A 19,012-nucleotide genomic window follows, 5' to 3' on the forward strand; every position below is an offset into this window, starting at 1 on the left:
CTTGGAATGTTCTGATCTCAAAAGTTTCTCCCCATAATTTCTGTTGTTCAAGCAACTTTGGGAGAACACCCATAGTGTTGTGAGAGCCGGGGGATTCTAGACTAAGTAGGCAAAGCTTATCATCTCTGCCTTCAAAATGGTGATAGATGCCAGATACCCATTAGCTTGCTTGACGTCTGCCCACATTGTGGACAATAATACATACTTAAGAAAGTTAAATAATGCATCAATGTGACTGCAAAGCACAATTAAGCAGAGAGAGAGTATTACCCTATGTAAGCATGTTTGCTGCTGGCTATATACTGAAATCCAGACATGTACACTCCCTTGGATTTTGAATGGATGGGATATGTTTTGAAAAACTTCATGGTGGCTTTCTGGAAGAGGCATCCCATTTGGAATGTTTGATACTCTTTGATATTCAACACCACTGAAAGTATAAGCTCAAACTTCTTCAATTTTCATTCTACGTCTTACGTTTGCTGAGCTTTCATTTAGTTAAAAGAAATCAGAAGCATGAGATTGTTTTCCTTAAGTATGTTTTATGGCACAGGAGCCCATGATCATTCTTTTCATGACCTGCTATCTCCAGGCCCCATCCCCATCGTCCACCTCAAGAAGTGATGGAGTCACAATGGAATATTACACAGCCGCCATAAATAGTTTCAAAGAATTTTTAATGGCATGGGAAAACGTTTTCTGTATAAAGCTGAGTAAAAAAAAAACAGGATAAACTGGGTGTACACTATGATCCAAATTCGTTCAGACATACACACATTTACATATACGTACATTCAAAAGTGAAAATTTTTCACAAAAGAGCTAAATTGGCTATCTCCAGATTACACATGAATTTTTTCTTGTTAGCTATATTTTCAAGTGTGTTGCTTTATAATGAGCACGTATAACTTTTATAGCCAAAAATAATAATGAAATGGAACCCAACTAATAGCTGGAAGCTAAGAACTATTTTTGTGGGGCTAGTACTACGTCCCTAAGGTAGTTGTTTATTTCAGAAATGGTTTGTAAAGCACATAAATTAATTCAGCAAAAATCTCCCTATATATTCAAGAATACTCATCACTCCAATTACCCCCTACTTGTGTTATTTGCTTTTTCTTCACTCTTCCTACCTATGACGTGTATTGGTTGATCCGAGGCTGAGAAAGTAGAAAGAAAAAAGTAGAAGGTAGAAAGTTAGGGAATTCTTCCCTTGGACTCCTTCTGCCTCTTCTTGGGACCAACGTGGCCTGAAGAGAGGAGAGATAACATAGAAAACCAGCAATACCAAGCAGCTTGTATTTTTCTGAATAGTGGGGCACTTAATAAGCCCACCAGTACCATCACCACCCCTGCTGCAAATGGAGAAATGAGGTTTCTGGAGGATGTCAGGCGATTATTTTTTGCCCCAAATTTACTGGATCCAGGCCCCAGCAGCATGGAATATTTCAAAAGCTGTTTGCCAAGAAGGGTAGATTGCTTGAGGGCCAGGACCACGCTGTGCCTCATATTTGTTTACACAGAGCCTACGACAGTGCCTCACACATAGTGCCCAACGAGTGTTGAAATCCAGAGAGAAAAAACATTTTTGTGGATTTCAGATGCCTGTAGAGGCAGTGCCTAACAAGCTTATGAACACGATGGAATGAGCTTTGTTGCATTCAAGGCCAGCAGAGCTTGATTAAATCATTGGTCATCAAGGGATGGGCCGTGGAAAACGTCGGGGAGTAGTACGTAGCTTTTAAAAGGATGCATCAGAATGGGGAGTGAAGGGGGCCAGAAAGGACATGTGTGGTTTGGAGAAGCGTATTTAATTACGAGTTTATATTTGAAAAGTGAAAAAAGTATGTGTATATGATTCTCAGAGAGTGGAGTGGGGGGTGTGGATGTTGAAGAGGATGTATGAAGTATCTGTCCAAATCTGAGCATGTACCCAAAACTGGCTGGAAAGTATGGCGTGTTCATGTGTATGGATTTTTAAAGTTTGAGAACCACTGGACTAAATAATTGAGTTCCCCATTCAAACCAACTCATTAGTAAGAAAACACAGTTGCTTTTAAACCTCAATGACCGTGGCCTTCACTGTCTCCAGATCCAGTGATCATTCCTAACTTGCTAACATACTTCCAACCCTCTATGTTTAGCTTTATAAAATATTTATCTTTATAAAAGCTAGAGGATGAAAAAAAAAAGCTAGAGGATTGTGCTCACCGATTTTTCTTCTCATCCACTTAAGCTCCATTTGACAATTTCTTTTAAAAATTTTTAAAGACTTTTGCCTCCAGGCTTCTATGGTGCTGGTGCTTCCTAGAGCAGGATTTGAAAAGAAGATGACAAATATACTATTATGTGATCACATGGAGAAAAGAAGTCTGCATCTAGACAGAGGAAAATGCATGGATAAGGACACTGCAGGTGGAGGGAGGGTCAGCAGAGCACAAATTCAGAGAGAAGGGAGACCCCTGTCAATGAAAACATGGAGCTCAGCAGTTCTCTCCGATGATTCAGGTAAGTGAAGGCACATCATGCATATGTGTGTGTGTTTCCTACCCCTAATAATTCATCCAAAGAGTCCTGTTCCTAAGCCTTAAGGCATTCGAAAGAGGAAACCAACTAAAAGATTCATTTCTATAGTCTAGCATCAGGCTAATCGTACAGACAGAAGCCTCTGTTGGGTCTCAGAGCTCAGGGTGAAACCCACGCAAAGATCATCTAAGCGCCAATCAGCCCACTTCTAAAACCTGGGTAATCAGATGGCCATGACACAGATTTTTCTCATTTGATTTTCCAGTTATTCTCAAGAAACATTGGCTATAGATAAGTACTTTATGATTTTTAACAGAGTGATAAAAAAATACAATTCCATTTCACACTGAATCACTCCTATGGGACTATTCTCTATAGAGGCTTCAGGGTTGAAGGTTTTTGCAATTCTTTACTTTCCCTAAACTTCTAAATTAATAGAGAAGAGAATGCGGAAGCGAAAACCATTCCCCAAGTAAGAGATTGTAAAGTACAACGTGCTTCTGAATTTCTTTAAAAATAAATCTCACTGCAATCCCCAAAATGTACGTTTTACAAGGTATCCCATAGCTGGGTGAACACATTCCCCAGGGGTATGCACCCCTGCATGGTGGGTAAGATTTCAAGATTTGAAACTTGAGTGCCAGGGTCCAAATCCCATTTACTGACCTCATGACCTTGGACAATCACCCTAACCATTCTGCCTCAGGTCCCTTGTCTGGGTAAGAGAAATCCTAGGGAGTAAGTGAGTTCATCCACCCTAAAGGTCTGAGACAGTCTCCAGCACATAGAAAGAACCCAATAAATGTAAATGAGGTTAACATATACAAAGAAAAGAAACCATACTCTAAATCATTTTAAGACAAGTTTTAAAATTTAAATTGTTGTCAGCAGATCCCTGCCTCTATTTCCCGCAAACAGGCACTGAGACAAGCTTCTTCTGAGATAACTTTTTAGTAAAAGATCTCGTGATAAAGACACAGGCTGGCAAACACCAACGCAAATTCCATTCATACAAAATAATTTCCTGATGCTGATTCAAACCATTATCTTCTGAAATATCACTTTTTCTAAACCCTAAACCTTCAAAGTCTATAGCTAAGAATGTAAGCAAATTAGAAGCCACTCTTTACATAGCTTTCTAACAAAATTCCACATCATGAACTTCTAATAATGTTTCTTGTCCGCAGATTAATAATAACCTAGTTCAAAACCACATCATTTCCTTTTTCTGCCTCATTTCCTTCAAAGTGAAACAGAATTTTTTCTTGGACCTGGAATAAAAATTTCTAGATTAACTAAGCAAATCGTTACCAGAAATGCAATTTTATAATAACACTATTTCAGGATACTCAAAAACATAAAACATCTGTGTAGTGTTTGTTAATACTTAAAAATAACCTAATATATATAGTGTATACCATCTAAGTGGAAAATTGAGTCTATAACTAGAAGTGCGAACAGAAATCACTAGAGATTCCATCAGTATTTGTGTTTTGAAGGCCAGTTGGAAGCATTTTAAGAAATGTGACACTTCTTTAAGTCTTGGCCGGAGGTCACAAAGCACTTGACACAGATGTATTGTTTGGCCAACATAGTATTTTAAAATTATTAAACTCAATTATCTTTAGGTGGGCCATGTCCTCTACTTACGTGACAGGCCCTTAAAGGCATTTCATTTTGCAACCCCTGGTTAAGGCCCACCCTTACAGAGAAGAGATCAAAAGAGATCATTAGTTAAATGGGTACCTCTCTCACTGATGGCCTGATAAAGTCCAGAGACTTGGAAATTAAGCATACTAATAATTACATTGAGAAATTCTTGGGCCAGCCTTGTGGCCGAGGGGTTAGGTTCGCACGCTCCACTTCTGTGGCCCAGGGTTTCGAGGGTTCGGATCCTGGGCGTGGCCATGGCACTGCTCATCAGGCCATGCTGAGGTGGCGTCCCACATAGCACAACCAGAGGGACCTACAACTAGAATGTACAACTATGTACTGGGGAGGTTTGGGGAAAATAAGGAAAAAAAAAGATTCGCAACAGATGTTAGCACAGGTGCCAATCTTTTTAAAAAAAAGAAAAGAAATTCTTCTAGTTTGCTTCTTGGATTAATTTTAAAGATGTATTTTCAGCATATGTATCTAGCAGCGGCTCATTTGGTTAGTATTACTGAGCTAAGTTGTTAAAATTCATTTACAGCTGGATGCTGAAAGAAACCAGAAAATAGAGAATTTTTAAAAACATGTTCTTGTGGCATGAAAATTTGGACTAAAGTCTAAATTTTACATTATTTTCAAAAAATTAATACCATTCAGTCAACAGTTGGTTTTTCTTCACACAAAAGGAAATGAATTTGCTCAATGCAATATTTAAAGAGGAACTGGTTTCTACTATTTTAATGAATATATATATACACACACAGAAACATATGCATATATACACACACTCAGGGCACGGACTGAGTCAACTATTACTCTCATTCTTTTCAGTTCCATCGTACTTTCTGGGGGATTCTATTCCACTTACAAATTAAGTCTGAGTCTAGGACCCAAATAAGAGAACACTGGACAGGGTTTCCTAACGCATTAGTTCACGCATCACTCCAAAGGTGTTAGGTTTTAGGCACTGATGAGGCACAAGCTAGCTGGCTTCAAAGTCTAAGTGTTACTAGTTCAGTGTTCTGTTAAATTAACATGGAGGAATGCTTCCATTCAGCAGGCCCCAGGAAGTACAGCCTTGTCTCCAGCTTCTTCTTCAGAACACAAATAGAAGGCAGCTTCCAGTGAATTTGCTTCTGGGGCCAGTGCCCTTGAACTCTCTTGGATTAGTCTTTCTGAAGGTTCTGGCGAATTCTCCCTCCATCTTGGACTCGAGTGCTGTTGGGAGACTTCCCAGAGTGAAGGACACGGAGACGGGAAACCCAGAGCAGATCTCGAGAGGGGATCCTCTTGGAGGCCTACTTCTTGGATACACCTGTTGGAAAGCACTTCCTTTTCTTTGGAATTCCGCCATTTCATCCTTCTGTTCTGAAACCAGATTTTCACCTATTGATAAAACAATTGGACAAAATGATCGCTTATTCCTTGTTACTTCACTTCGGCATTTTAACCTGTAATTTCTCCTACTCTGCCTTCAACAGAATATCTTATTATGAGAGCCAGCCTGGCAAAGTCCTTGTGGCTTTTCACACGGGCTCCTTCAAAAATATCTGGGAAATTACTTTAGTGTAATAGCCCCCCACACACTTATGAAACAAAATGACTGTGGTAAATTGGTTACATCCTGTAAGTCTGACATCATTCAAGACTGATTTAACTCTCTTTGATATTTTAAAACATCACTTAGTATGCGCTAAATTATTTATTCAAAGGAAATGCTATTGACTAGGAATAGATGTGAGTGTTTATTTTGTGCCAGGTGTCAGGCCATGCACTCTGCGTGGATTATATAATTGGATTCTCACAATGCCTGCAAGAAGTCCTCATTTCACATGTAAGAAAACTGAGGGTCAGAGCAATGAACCAGTTCCAGGTCACACGGCTAGCAAAACGGAAGAGCTTAGACTAGAATCCCTGACTGTCCCACTCCAGTGTCCAGGCTCTTATATAAACACTGACCTCATCAGGAACTTGTGGACACTAAATTAAGAATACATTTTATAATGCTTTGATAAATTGCAGGCTTTATACTGTTTCCAGGTTTGATGACTCCCAGGATTTATCAAACTCAACAAATTAGGCTCAATAAATAACAACTGATTGTAATTAATCCCAGAGTGCTTATGTTGGTGATTTTTAATTTGAGCCATCCCATCCGCCTCACCCCACCTGAGTATCTCTACTATTAACCTCTCTCTTTATCTACTATGTAGTCCATGGTGCCTCAGCAGAAAACTTCACAGGTGGTTTCCTGGTATCTTCAAAGCCAACCACATTGTTTTCCTGTGCGTTACATTGCATCCTTACAGGAACAATTTAGATTTCTATTTTTAAAACAAAACCAGGAAAATTTTTACCTAAAGAAATAATTATTAAAGTGTATCAACCAAATATTTCTCTCAATAAAGGAAAAACTTCTACCTGAGATGGTCTTTCCAGATGGGCAAAATAATTTCTTCCTTCTTTCAACTTGATTGGCAATGTTCAAAATGGCTACAAAAGATTATCTACCCCAGGTAATTGAGTGAAAAGACTGCCATCTCAGTTACAATCCTGTGATTAACGCTTTTCACAAGAAAACACTCCTACCGTGTAGGTACCAGAGCATTTGGCTCTATGCATGAACTCATTTATTCTTTGCAGTGGGCATTTACTTCTAGAAACCCTGTCAAGTATTTCTAATGGGTTTTCACTAAGACAGTTATTTGTTCCCATTGGTGATTCCTTCTCATCACATTCATTATTTTCTTCTTCCCTTAGCTTTTCTATATATCTAGAAATTTTTTTGAGTGATATCTCAATTAAAAAAATCCCAAAAGCGGCCGGCCCCATGGCATAGTAGTTAAGTCTGGTGTGCTCTGCTTCAGCGGCCCGAGTTTGCAGGTTTGGATCCTAGGCGTAGACCTACACCACTTATTGGCCATGCCAATGGGTTGGTGGCAACCCATGTATAAAGTAGAGGAGGACTGGCACAGATGTTAGCTCAGGGCTAATCTTCTTCAGCAAAAAAAATATCATGAATGAAGTTTTTTCACAATCAGTGGTATTGAGACAAATGTATATATTTGGGTAAAATCATAAAATAAACGTTCTACCACTCAACACATACAAAAACAAATTTCAGATGGATTAAATGGCTAAACATAAAAACAAAACTATAAAAGTTCCAGAAGAAAATATGATATCATCATTATAGTCTTGGGGAGAGGAATGTTTTCTTAAGCATGACATAAACCACTGAAGCCACAAAGGAAAAGACAGACAGAGCTGACTACAGAAAAATGAGAAATTTCTGTACAAATAAAAACATCATAAACATATGAAAAAGCCAAAAACTACCCAAAAGAATTAAAAGCAGAGACCCAAAGAGTTACTTGTACACCCATGTTCATAGTAGTATTATTCACAAAAGCCAGAAAGTGGAAGTAACCCAAGTGTCCATTGATAGATGAATGCATAAAGAAATGTGGTACAGACATACAGCAGACTATTATTCAGCCCTAAAAAATAAGGAAATTCTGACACATGATACAACATGGATGAAACTTGAAGACATTGTGCTAAGTGAAATAAGCCAGTCACAAAAAGACAAATATAGTATAATTCCACTCATATGAGGTACCTAGAGTAATCAAATTTATAGAGACAGAAAGTAGAATGGCAACTGCCAGGGGCTTGCGGCAGGGAAGAATGGGAAATCATTGTTTAAGGATGCAGAATTTCAGTTTTGCAAGATGAAAAAAGTTCTGGAGATGGATGGTGGTGATGGTTGTACAACAATGTGAATGTGTTTGATGCCACTGAATTGTACACTTAAAAAAGGTTAAATGGGGGGCCAGTCTGGTGGCATAGTGGGTGGGTTCACTCACTCTGCTTCAGCAGCCCAGGGTTCGAAGATTGGGATCCTGGGCACAGACCTACACACGTCCATGTTGGAGTGGCATCCCCCATACAGAATAGAGGAAGATTGGCACAAATGTTAGCTCAGGCCCAATCTTCCTCACCAAAAGAAAAAAGTTTAAATGGTAAATTTTATCTTATGTATATTTTACCACACACACACACAAAAAAAAGCCACAAATTTGGAGAGGATTTTTCAACAGCTGTGACAAGAAAATGTTTAACCATAACATTTCAAATATTTTGATTAACAGCCAAAATAATTGCTACATATCAACAAAAAGATAATATGATAGAAAAAAATGGTGCAGCCATGAAAAGGCCAATTCACAGATTAAAAATGGCCAGTAAAATGTTTAAAAGACCCTCAAGTTATGGTAATTTGGAAAATTCAAATTAAAAGTCAACAAATACAATTGCCAATAAGGTTGCCAACATTTTAGAAGTTATCAATAATGGAGGATTTTCAAAAAGGGACTGTTTATTAGTAAGCATGAAAATTTTATATAGTTTAGTATCATGATACAATATCCTATTTGGAAAGGAATTTTTTAATCTATCACAATTTAAAATGTACATAAACTTTAACACATAAATCCCACTCCTAGGTCCCTTTCATACACGAATATTTGCAGTGCATAAAGGTATGCAATAGTGAAAATTGGAAGTAACTTAAAGTTGAGGATGGCTAAATGAACTATGATATAGCCACATAATAGTCTGTTATGAGACATTTACTAAAAAAGAATGAAGCAAATCTCTATGTACTGACATGGAAGCATGCATCCCATGACATCTGAATGAGGGGGGGAAGCAAAGTGCAAAACCATGTGCATTGTCAGCAGCTTTATACATAACAGCCAAAAACTGGGAACCATCCAAATGCTCCCCATTACAATGAATAAAGTGTGGTATGCCGTATAATGGACACCACACAGCAATGAGTACGAATGAGCTACAGCTACACGCAACAACAGGAAGGACTCTCATAGACGTAAGGTCAAGTACAAGAAGCCACATACAAAAGCATATGTACTGATTGATTCTATTTATACCAAGTATAAAAACAGGAAAACTAATCGAAGTCAGGAGAGTGGATACCCTTGGAAGGAGCGGGTAGTGACTGGGAGGGGATATGCAGGGGGCTGCTGGCCCGGTGGTGATGTTCTTCTGCTTGATCTGTGTGCTGGTTACACAGGTGATTTGTATTGTCTTTTAGAAGAAGTCAAAATATATGCAGAGTATGATCCCATTTTTACTTAAAAATATATATACACAATTCTAGGTCTCAGCTTCTTCATTTGTAAAATAGGGGTCATAAAAGTGACCACCTCATGGGGTCATTGTAAGGATAAATGACACCAAATGCAAGGGCACATGGTAGTCATTATGCAAGTGTTTGTGTGGTTATATGTTTGTGCATATACAACACAAAGATAAATTTATTTTAAAAATACAGTCATGCACTGCACAGTGACATCTCGGTCAACGACGGACCACACACACGATGGTGGTCCTGTAAGATCAGTACCATACAGTGTGGGTGTGCAGTAGGCTATACCATCTAGGTTTGTGTGAGTACACTCTGTGATGTTTGCACAATGATGAAATTGCCTAATGACATATTTCTCTGAATGTATCCCTGTCATTAAGCGACACACAACTAGAACATGATATAAATATCATACCATGATATGTCAATAAATTCAAACAAGAACCATTTACAAATGACAGTAGTAACCAAGGAATTGGATTGGAAGAGTAGATGAGTTTTTATTTTTAACTTTACCAATTTCCCTTTTGTTTCAATTTACTGTAATAAATACCATGTATTAGTTGTGTAATTAGATATATATACAAATAAGAAAATGTTAAATGGCTTCTGAGATGTTCATAAAATTCAGTAAGATAAAGATCATTCTTGAGGCACTTGAATTTTAAAAACAATATAATCAACTCTGTAAAACTATGCACCTGTGGATAAGAAGTGGAAGAAGATATACAAATAGGAAACAGTTTGTTTTCTTGGAGTGGAGAGATTATGGTCATCCCTTCATAAACATTCTTTTTTTTTTTTTTTTTTGAGGAAGATTGGCCCTGAGCTAACATCTACTGCCAATCCTCCTCTTTTTGCTGAGGAAGACTGGCCCTGAGCAAACATCCATGCCCATCATCCTCTACTTTATATTTGGGATGCCTGCCACAGCATGGCTTGACAAGTGGTGCCACGTCCAAAGCGGAACGTGCACACTTAACCGCTGCGCCACTGGGCCAACCCCCCTCATAAATATTCTTTAATACGCTTACTGAAGTCTCTTTTTGACAGTCTATTTTTAAGAAGACCATATGTACTATAGGAGATTTTCACACTTTCTCAGAGCACTGTCAGATCAAACCTGGCCACTTTTCATCTTTTAACACCTACTTCAAGTTCCAACACAAGCAGAGGGCCCCCAACCTCCCAAACCTGCACATTTTATCCCCTCTGACTCTGGAGCCTCCCATCCATACCAATGAGATGCAGCCCAGGCCTACCAAGCCCCCATTTGGTCCTCACTCAGGCCCACCAACTCCTCTGAGGATCAGACAGTCCTGTCACTAGACTTCCCAGGGGTATGTGGACCAGTCAGCCCTATGACTGTCCTTTCCGGAGATGGGGGGGATTAACGTAAGGCTCCAGAGAGAGACATAACTTTGAGGACCACTGATCTAGCTCCTTTATTTGGCAGTGTATCTAATCTACAAGCTATACTGCCTATACCAGGCAGTATATCCAACCTGTATTATTGTCCTGTATTGTTCTCTAACTGTTCATGAGCTTCTGCTTTGGTTTTCCCAGTTGCAAGGAATATATTTTGATCAGTATTTATCAATATTCCCTCTTACTGCCCACCTATCACAGCATCTTGCACACAACAGACCATCAAGATACAGCTACTGATTTATCTGTCATATATACAAAATCGCTCTGTGACATAGATCGAATTCCTGTATTTGTCCCTGTTTTTTAATTGGGAAACTGAGGCACAGGGCAGTCAGGTAAGGTTATGGAACCATTAGTACCACACAACATGGAAAGCACAGACTGGCTGAGCTGGGCCAATTACCCTCTACCACACCACATACTCTTTCCTATGACCAGAGAAAGTTGTGGTGGGGAGGAACACAGATCGCTTCCCTAGCTAGGGAAAGGAAGCAAGGTTATAAGACTTTCATCCAAAAATAACCGGTTTAATAAAATCCAAACTTAGAAACCAGATCATTTGTATTGAGGGAAGAACAATAGAGCATGTGGTTAACACAGGGCCTCTGCTAGCCCTTCAACGGTTTCATGTTAATTCAAAAAATCCAGGTGGCTGTAGCTCTGCACCAGGAAAGCCAGCTTAGTAAGCAGAGTACCTATTGCATTTCAGTTGCTGCCATCTCCCTCAGCCAAGTGCCCTTGTGCAGTGAACAACCTGCATAACAGGACATGGTGGCTCTAGGTCACGGAGAATGCAAACTCCAGAGTCAGGTTGCCTAGGGTGGGAGCCCAGCTCCAAAGCAGCTTCATTATGTGACACGGGATCTATGTTTACTTCTCTACATTTCCTCATCTGGAAAATGGGGATGCTTATTTCATATGGTGATTATAAGAAGGATTAAACAGGAAAATGCTAGTGCCTTATACCATTAATTATTTATAATAAGCAGGCCAATCTCTACCTGGAGTATTCTACACTTCCCAAAAGGCCAGAAAGTCTCATTCAAAACTATATGAAACTTCAGTATACAAGAAAGATTTGTAAGTTTTTCAAATGTGAAATTACTTAACTGTAATTCACATAAGCCCAAAGTGCAAAATAATGAAATCCATTTAGAGGTGTTTATGAGTCGCTCTTTCATACCTTGATTTTGGATTGAAACGAACAAAAAGACAGGAAAACTGGTTCCTGCTTTTGTAGGGAATTATGTGGCCTGCTTTTCTGAAAACAGAGCAAACAACTTAATGATGTAAATGCACCTCCTTTGCATTTCTCTTCCTTCGGGAAGAATCAATCAGGGAAAAACCTAGATCTCTCAGCAAATGAACCTATTTCCAGATAGGAATTGTGACATATATTTCCACCAACCAAAAAATTAGGAAATTATTTCAATAATGCTTCAGAGTCCAGGACATGCCTCGTAAAGCAAATATCTGCCAAAGGAATGGATTTCATTGTATTGCGCTTCGGGAGCAGTGGACATCTTTCTGCCCATCAGTACCTGCGATTCCTTTAGTCCCAAGTTGATGGCAAGTTTCTTTCTGTCTGTTTTGCTGATATATTTCTGCTTCTGAAACATCTTCTCCAGAGCCTTTCTCTGGTCCTCAGAAAAGACAGCTCTTCTTAAAATACCCCTCCGGGTTTTGGAATTAGAGTCCTGGGTCAGGAGAGGCAGCACACTCTCTTCTCCTAGACGAGAAAAAAAGACACAAAAGCCCAGTTAGCTTTAGTGAGAAGAAGTCGGCTGTCTTGCCCAGGATGGCACCCTCCTTCTCTATACCATGGCCAAATTCTCTCACCTCTGAACTCTGCACACTCAGAGCAGAGCTTCTTAACCTCTTTTTGGTCGTGAACTCTGCTGAGAATCTGAGAAATACTCTTTGCTCCCATTACGAGAAAATATATATGCTGCGGGGCCAGGCTGGTGGCACAGCAGTTAAGTTCACACGTTCTGCTTCGGCAGCCCGGGGTTCGCAGGTTCGGATCCCGGGTGCGGACATGACACTGCTTGGCAAGCCATGCTGTGGCAGGCGTCCCACATATAAAGTAGAGGAAGATGGGCATGGATGTTAGCTCAGGGCTAGTCTTCCTTAGCAAAAAGAGGAGGATTGGCAGCAGATGTTAGCTCAGGGCTAATCTTCCAAAAAAAAAAAAAAAAAAAGAATGCTTGCCTTCCCAATTTTATGTACTATGTCAGAAAGTCCACGGTCCCAGGTCACAAAGCTCCAATGCAGAACAAGTAGTAAGTGGTTTAAACACCTCATTTTTCTCTAATTCTTCCTTTATTTATTCATTCATTTATTCTCTCAACAAATTTTTGAACACTTAGCATATGCCAGGCACCCTGCTCAATGCTACACATTGAGAAATAAGACGGATGTATTTTATTGCCCTCAATACCTGAAAAATTGAGTGGAAGGTATTTATTGAACTAGTGTCACAAGTGTGATGAAGTGTTCCTAAGGAGGGTGCCTTGGGAGCACAATGCAAGGCATGTGATCTTAATCTGGGATGTCAGGGAAAGCTTGCAAGAGTCAGAGATGTTTAACCTGAGAAGGGAGGTTTGGAAGACCCCACTCACCACCCTCCAATTCAGCTGAGCATCAACTCCTTCCGGTCAGAGATATTTAATACTTTTTCTGCCTTTTTCTGGCTAGCACAACACTGGCTCCCACCCTCTGAGAGTTTCATTCATCATTCATCATTCATTCATTCACTCATTCAGCCTCCCAGTTTTGGTAGGCAGAATACTGGCCTTCCTAAAGATGGCCAGGTCCCAATTCCCAGAACCTGTGAATGCGTTACATTACATCACAAGGGGAAACTAAGGTTGCAAATGGAATTACAGTTGCTAATCAGCTGACCCTGAGATTAGGAGATGGGCCCACTGTAATCACAAGGGATCTTATAAGTGGAAGAGGAAGGCAAAAAAGGAAGTCACAGTCAAAGAGAGATTTGAGGATGCTACATTTTTTGATTTGAAGATGGAGGAAGGGGTCACGAGCCAAGAAATGCAGGCAACCACTAGAAACTGGAAAATGCAAGGAAACAGATTCTCCCTTTGAGCCTCCAAAAGGAACATAGCCTGGCTGACACCTTGATTTTAGTCCAGTGAGACCACTTCAGACTTCTGACCTCCATAACTGTAAGATTTGTACTGTTTTAAGATGTTAGGTTTGTGGAAATTCATTACAGCAGCAAGAGAACAATAATACATTGGGTATCAGGCTCACTGGGCTAACTGCTAAGGAAACGAGGCAAACAGCACATGGTCCCTGGCCTCAAGGCGCTCACCTTGTCATGGGAGGACTGGCACAAGAACATCATTCTAGAATACAGGCACCAGGGGAGCAGGGACTCCAGTTTACAGCTGTAGCTGGTATGCATTTTAGTGCTTAATAATTATTTCTAAATAAACAAGCAAATCTACAAAATGCTCTGGCATCACAAAGGAGGAAATGATGAGTTTGAGAAAATAGTCAGGTTGAGCCAAGTCTAAAAGAACAATCCAGTTCAAGAGAGAAAGAACCAAGACCAATCCAGGCAGAGTGACTAGCATGTCTAAAGCACTAAGGCACAGAGGAAGAAAGTCTATCCAAGGAAAACTAGGCAGTCTGCAAGGCTGGGGAAGGGCATGCAGCAGAGGGTGCAAGCTGGCTACCATATCCAGCCTGTAGATGGGCTTTGTTTGGTCCTAGAGTGTTGGTGAAGAATTCTGATTTAATTGTCCACATTTAATACCTGGGAGGTTCCATAGGAAGCCCAGGTCTACAACGTCTCTTCAAAGGTAACCACAACGGGCTCACCCTCCCACAAAGAGCTTCCAGAGTGAGTAGCAGGTGTCCCCTTTAGATGAAGCATGTGGCCCCCAGTTTGTCACAGCCTCACCTAGCTTACTTTTTACCTGTCGGGCTCTTGAAGACATTTGGACCTCTGGCAAAGAGATTACGGAGTGGAATGGAGCCAGATCATAGAGAACCATAAGGGGCTGGGACATTATCCAATAGGTAGTGAAGATCAATAGAAGATGTTTAAGCAGGGTGTGACATGATAATAATAAACATACACTGAGCACTTACTCTATACTGTTATACTTACTCTGTGTTAACCCTAACATGCATTATTTCATTTAATCTTCCCAACCAATCTATGCCATGAATGCTACTATTATTCTCCCCAGTTTCCAGATGAATAAAATGAAGCTTACGTAGCTTAAGTAACTTCACCCAAGGTTACCTGGCTAGGGCTTCAAACCCAGGAAGACTAATTCCAAGACAAATGCTCTTAAACCATACAAGATTGACACAATCCGACTTGTATTTTAGAAGGAAAATGTCAATAAGTGAATAAATCTTGTCAGTTCTACTTCTGTAACATGGTAGCTTCCTTTCTTATTTGTCTAAAAGACTGCAAACATCTCCCTGCTAGTCCTTCAGCTCTGAGTTACACCTCACTCCAGTTCATGCTCACATTGCAAGAGGAACCACTGGCCTCTCCCTCTTTCCTTCCAGCTCTGTAACATTCGCATCTCCCTAGAAATGCCATAGCCCCCAGGGTGTCATTAAGCCCAACTCTTTACAAAGGTCTACTTTTATTGATGCCCTTTCCATTCATCCTCTCATAGGATCTTGGTTAATTCTCCATTCACAGCACCATTTTTTTTTGCCTGTTTCATGCCAAGGTCATATCTTGAAGTCAGGTTTTGACAACAGGATTCACGATTTCTTTATCAAAGATTTAAATAGTTTTATGTAATATTGGTCAATAATAAAATATCCTAAATATCCCGATATGTTCATCTCTTTCTAAACGCTTTTCTTCTATGAACTTTCCTCGGTATAGAGACCATGGAATTGGCCCTTCTGCATTATTTCAGAGCACAAATTCACCTGTTGGGACGATGTCTCTCTAGGAAGCCTGAGGACAAAGGACTTTGAGTGTGGCAGAACTGATTTTAGAACTCAGCACTTACCTGTGTGACTTGGAGCAAGTTACTTAGTCTCTTTCAGCTTATCTTGCAGGGTTGCTCTAAGGATATGACGAAATAGCACACAAAAATTTCAGTGGCTAGCCTAGAGTAAGGATCCCACAAATCTATTTTACTTCCCGTTGCTGGATTTCATTTGATTCTTATAAGAACCATATGCCACAGGCATCCTCCATACAGATGAAGCAGTGTTCAGAGCAGTTAAGGTCCAAAGCTACAGAAAGGACGCAGAGCTCAGCTGGTAGCAAGGCCTTCCGAATCCAAACTCTTGGCTCCTTCCTCTGCCCCACACTGCCTCTTTACTCAGGCATGATGGGTCAAAAACGGGAAGGAAGAAACACTTATAAACACAGCCAGAGCTCCTGTCTGTGACTACAGGCTTCTGCACCCTGTCTTGGACCAGTGTGTGAGCCTAGGCTACATGGCATCTCCTACACAGCCTGGTAACTGTGTCCTCAAATCCCAGCATGCCCTTCTCACTTGATATTTTGATTCTGGCACTCTTAATTTGTAAATGTATCCAGCCTGCCATTATTACAGCCAAATGTATTAAAAGTGAGGGAAGAAACTTAACCAAAGGTAAAAAATGCATAAGTACATTATGCTATATCCACTTGGTGAAATTCTAAAGAACCATTAAAGATGAGGGCTATGAAGCCCAGGCAACAGCGGAGATACATATAATACACATAAGATACATACTATGCTTACAACTAAGTAAAAACACAGAGGAGAAAAAGATTGAAAAGGAAAAAGTAAACACTAAGACAGGCTATCGTTCTAGTTATGGACAAATAATTCACCTCCACTCTACATTTTAAGTCTAGCTCTATTTTCAAAGGAGAACAAGCAAACTCTGCAGCAACCTTTTTGGGAATAATCTGGCAGAGCGACTGAAGATGAGTCCAATCCATCCTTCACATGCTCACAGTTGATAAGGAGAGGTCTGAGAAGAATACAGACAGCCGCAGTACAGTGAAATAAATACCCGCAGGGCAAGCACAGAAAGCATTTAAGCTCCAGAGAGGAAGCCACTTAGACTTGGAGGCCAACAGACTAACTCCTGAGAGAGAAGAGCAGCTAGAATAGCAATTCCTCTTGCAAGCAGAGAAGAGGGAGTAACATTTGCAGATGGGTGAGTGGGGTGAGGACAAATGTGAAGCATGGTGGATCTAGGAATCTCACACAGCTTGGTGTTTCCAGACTGCAGAGTATGAATGGGAAGAACACAGGAGATAAGCTGGGAAGGTAGATTAGGGCCAGGGGTGACTGAAACGAATTAAGGTTATAACTTGCCATAAAAGAAAGACTTTCAAGGAGGACCTAACCAACTTAGCATTTTAGAAAGGCCAATGTTTTCTGAGTTAATAAAACTTTTTATATCTATATAGACATACAAAACAAATTTATGGACCAAAAGCCCAGCTTAAAAAAATCTACATATATTTTTCTCTAAGTACAGGTTTTACAAGTACGGGTCATGATTCCACTTGTTTTAGCCCCTTGTTCACCAAGATCTACTTGTTTAAATAAAACAATGGGTAACACATCTAAATTGCCCCTAACACTTTTTATGAAAACCCATAGGTTTTCCTGATGAGCTATTTTTAAGTAAAGAGAAAGAAGATTGCCATCAAGGGAATCTACAAATAAATTATTCTCACCAATGTGGTACATACTAACACTTTGGGGGGCAGGGACCCAAAGCACACCTCAGTCTCTGAAAGAGAGATCTGGAGTGGTTATGAGGGTCACAGGGTTAACTCCTGGGTCTGGCCCTCAGGTTTCAGTGCCCTATGACAAACATCAATACAACCAACGAACGAGAAAAAAATATGGCAAAAAAATATCACATTCTTCCTTTCTTTGCTAGTCATCTGGTTTTTCTTAGCGTTGCTCTCAATACCCAGATCATGCTTGTTTTCATAAAGTGATGGCCTTGGGTTCCTACAAGATGCCATCTCTACCATGGATGCTCCTTTCCATGTCTCACCCACGAGTCTTTTATGGCTCTCTCTGGATGGAATCATAAACCGCATGATGAAGCTACACCATTTTCATACCTTCTAAACCTATGAACATGTGCTCAAATTTATGCCTACAGAACAAACATACGGACTTCACGAACTTGTTGGAGACAAAAAATCTCTCAGAAGCTACTGAAAAGTCATAAGCAACAAATATCTCTGACTATTCCTAAATTCATGACACATGTCCGACTAGTATGGAAACTTCCAGGTGACAAAAAATGAATAATATAAAAATAAAAATAAACAGATACAGAGTTTAAGGCATGTAGTAGAAAAGAGGCTTTAAAAGCCAAGGCCACCAAATACAGGTGCTACAGGCTTTACCAATTTGAGGATATCATTATTACTATTATTACTGTACAATGTGGTTTCCATATATATCTGGGGCTCAACATGTGCTCACATATGTGCCAGCTACATGCAGCGTGTCATGTAATCTTTACAATAACCCCCAGAGGTAGATATTAACAGCCCCAATTTCCATAGGAGAAAACTGAGGCTCCAGAAAGTTCAGTCGTGCAATTGAGGTCATGCATCAAAGCAGAGTGAGGCCAATACATGCTCTTTAAAATTACACCAAAGATTGTCAAAGCTATGAGCGGGCAGATAAAGAGGTTGGGAGGTGGGGAAAGTCGTATTAAAATGGCAGAATGACCTCAGATCCAGTTTTCAAAGGCATAATTCCCTGGATCCTGACATAGCCCCCAAGCACCACCCCTCACAGAATCCCTGTGTGTAATGGCCCTCGTGGAGGGCACTACAAATGGAGGTGGGCTGTGTGTGAATGACACTGTTGGGTGGGGGGAGCAATAGAGAAACACAGCATTAGATAAACCAGTGGAAGCCTCTGCCTCTGCCTTTGCCTTGACCTCGAGGAAAGAGGTCTTAACTCTGAAGACAGGGCATTGCTACTTATGAGAGCCAGCAACCTAGAGCACAAAGGGGGACCCAATGCAATCACTATCTAGACACCAGCCCAAGAGTAAATAGATGCAGCTCTGCCTTATCTTGTTCCCCCTACAAGCCAACAGAGTCCCGTCCCATAAACAGTGTGCTAGCACTTTGTGTGATGTTTAGACTCATCTTGACTCATTTGAATCTCTGGATTATTGATCCCATTTGGAGTAGTTTCCTTTGTCCTACGTCCTTTCACCTTATTGCTTCAGGCAGTT

The 19,012-nt window shown here is 40.3% G+C and overlaps 1 protein-coding gene across 2 annotated transcripts in view; it reads right to left on the reverse strand.

The window, feature by feature from the left end:
- Positions 1-660: 660 nt before the first annotated feature.
- The window catches only part of DBX2 (developing brain homeobox 2), a 39,322-nt gene continuing 20,970 nt past the window's right edge, over positions 661-19,012 (reverse strand). For both annotated transcript variants that reach the window (XM_008519675.2, XM_070621106.1), the window contains 2 exons: positions 12,325-12,512; positions 661-5,565 (listed from right to left, as the gene is read on the reverse strand). In XM_008519675.2, the coding sequence (XP_008517897.2) occupies positions 5,233-5,565; positions 12,325-12,512 (521 nt within the window). In that variant the 3' untranslated portion in view covers positions 661-5,232. The remainder of the gene's footprint in view (positions 5,566-12,324; positions 12,513-19,012) is intronic.

Source organism: Equus przewalskii, chromosome 5 (genome assembly GCF_037783145.1).
Source record: "Equus przewalskii isolate Varuska chromosome 5, EquPr2, whole genome shotgun sequence".
Classification (NCBI taxonomy): domain Eukaryota; kingdom Metazoa; phylum Chordata; class Mammalia; order Perissodactyla; family Equidae; genus Equus; species Equus przewalskii.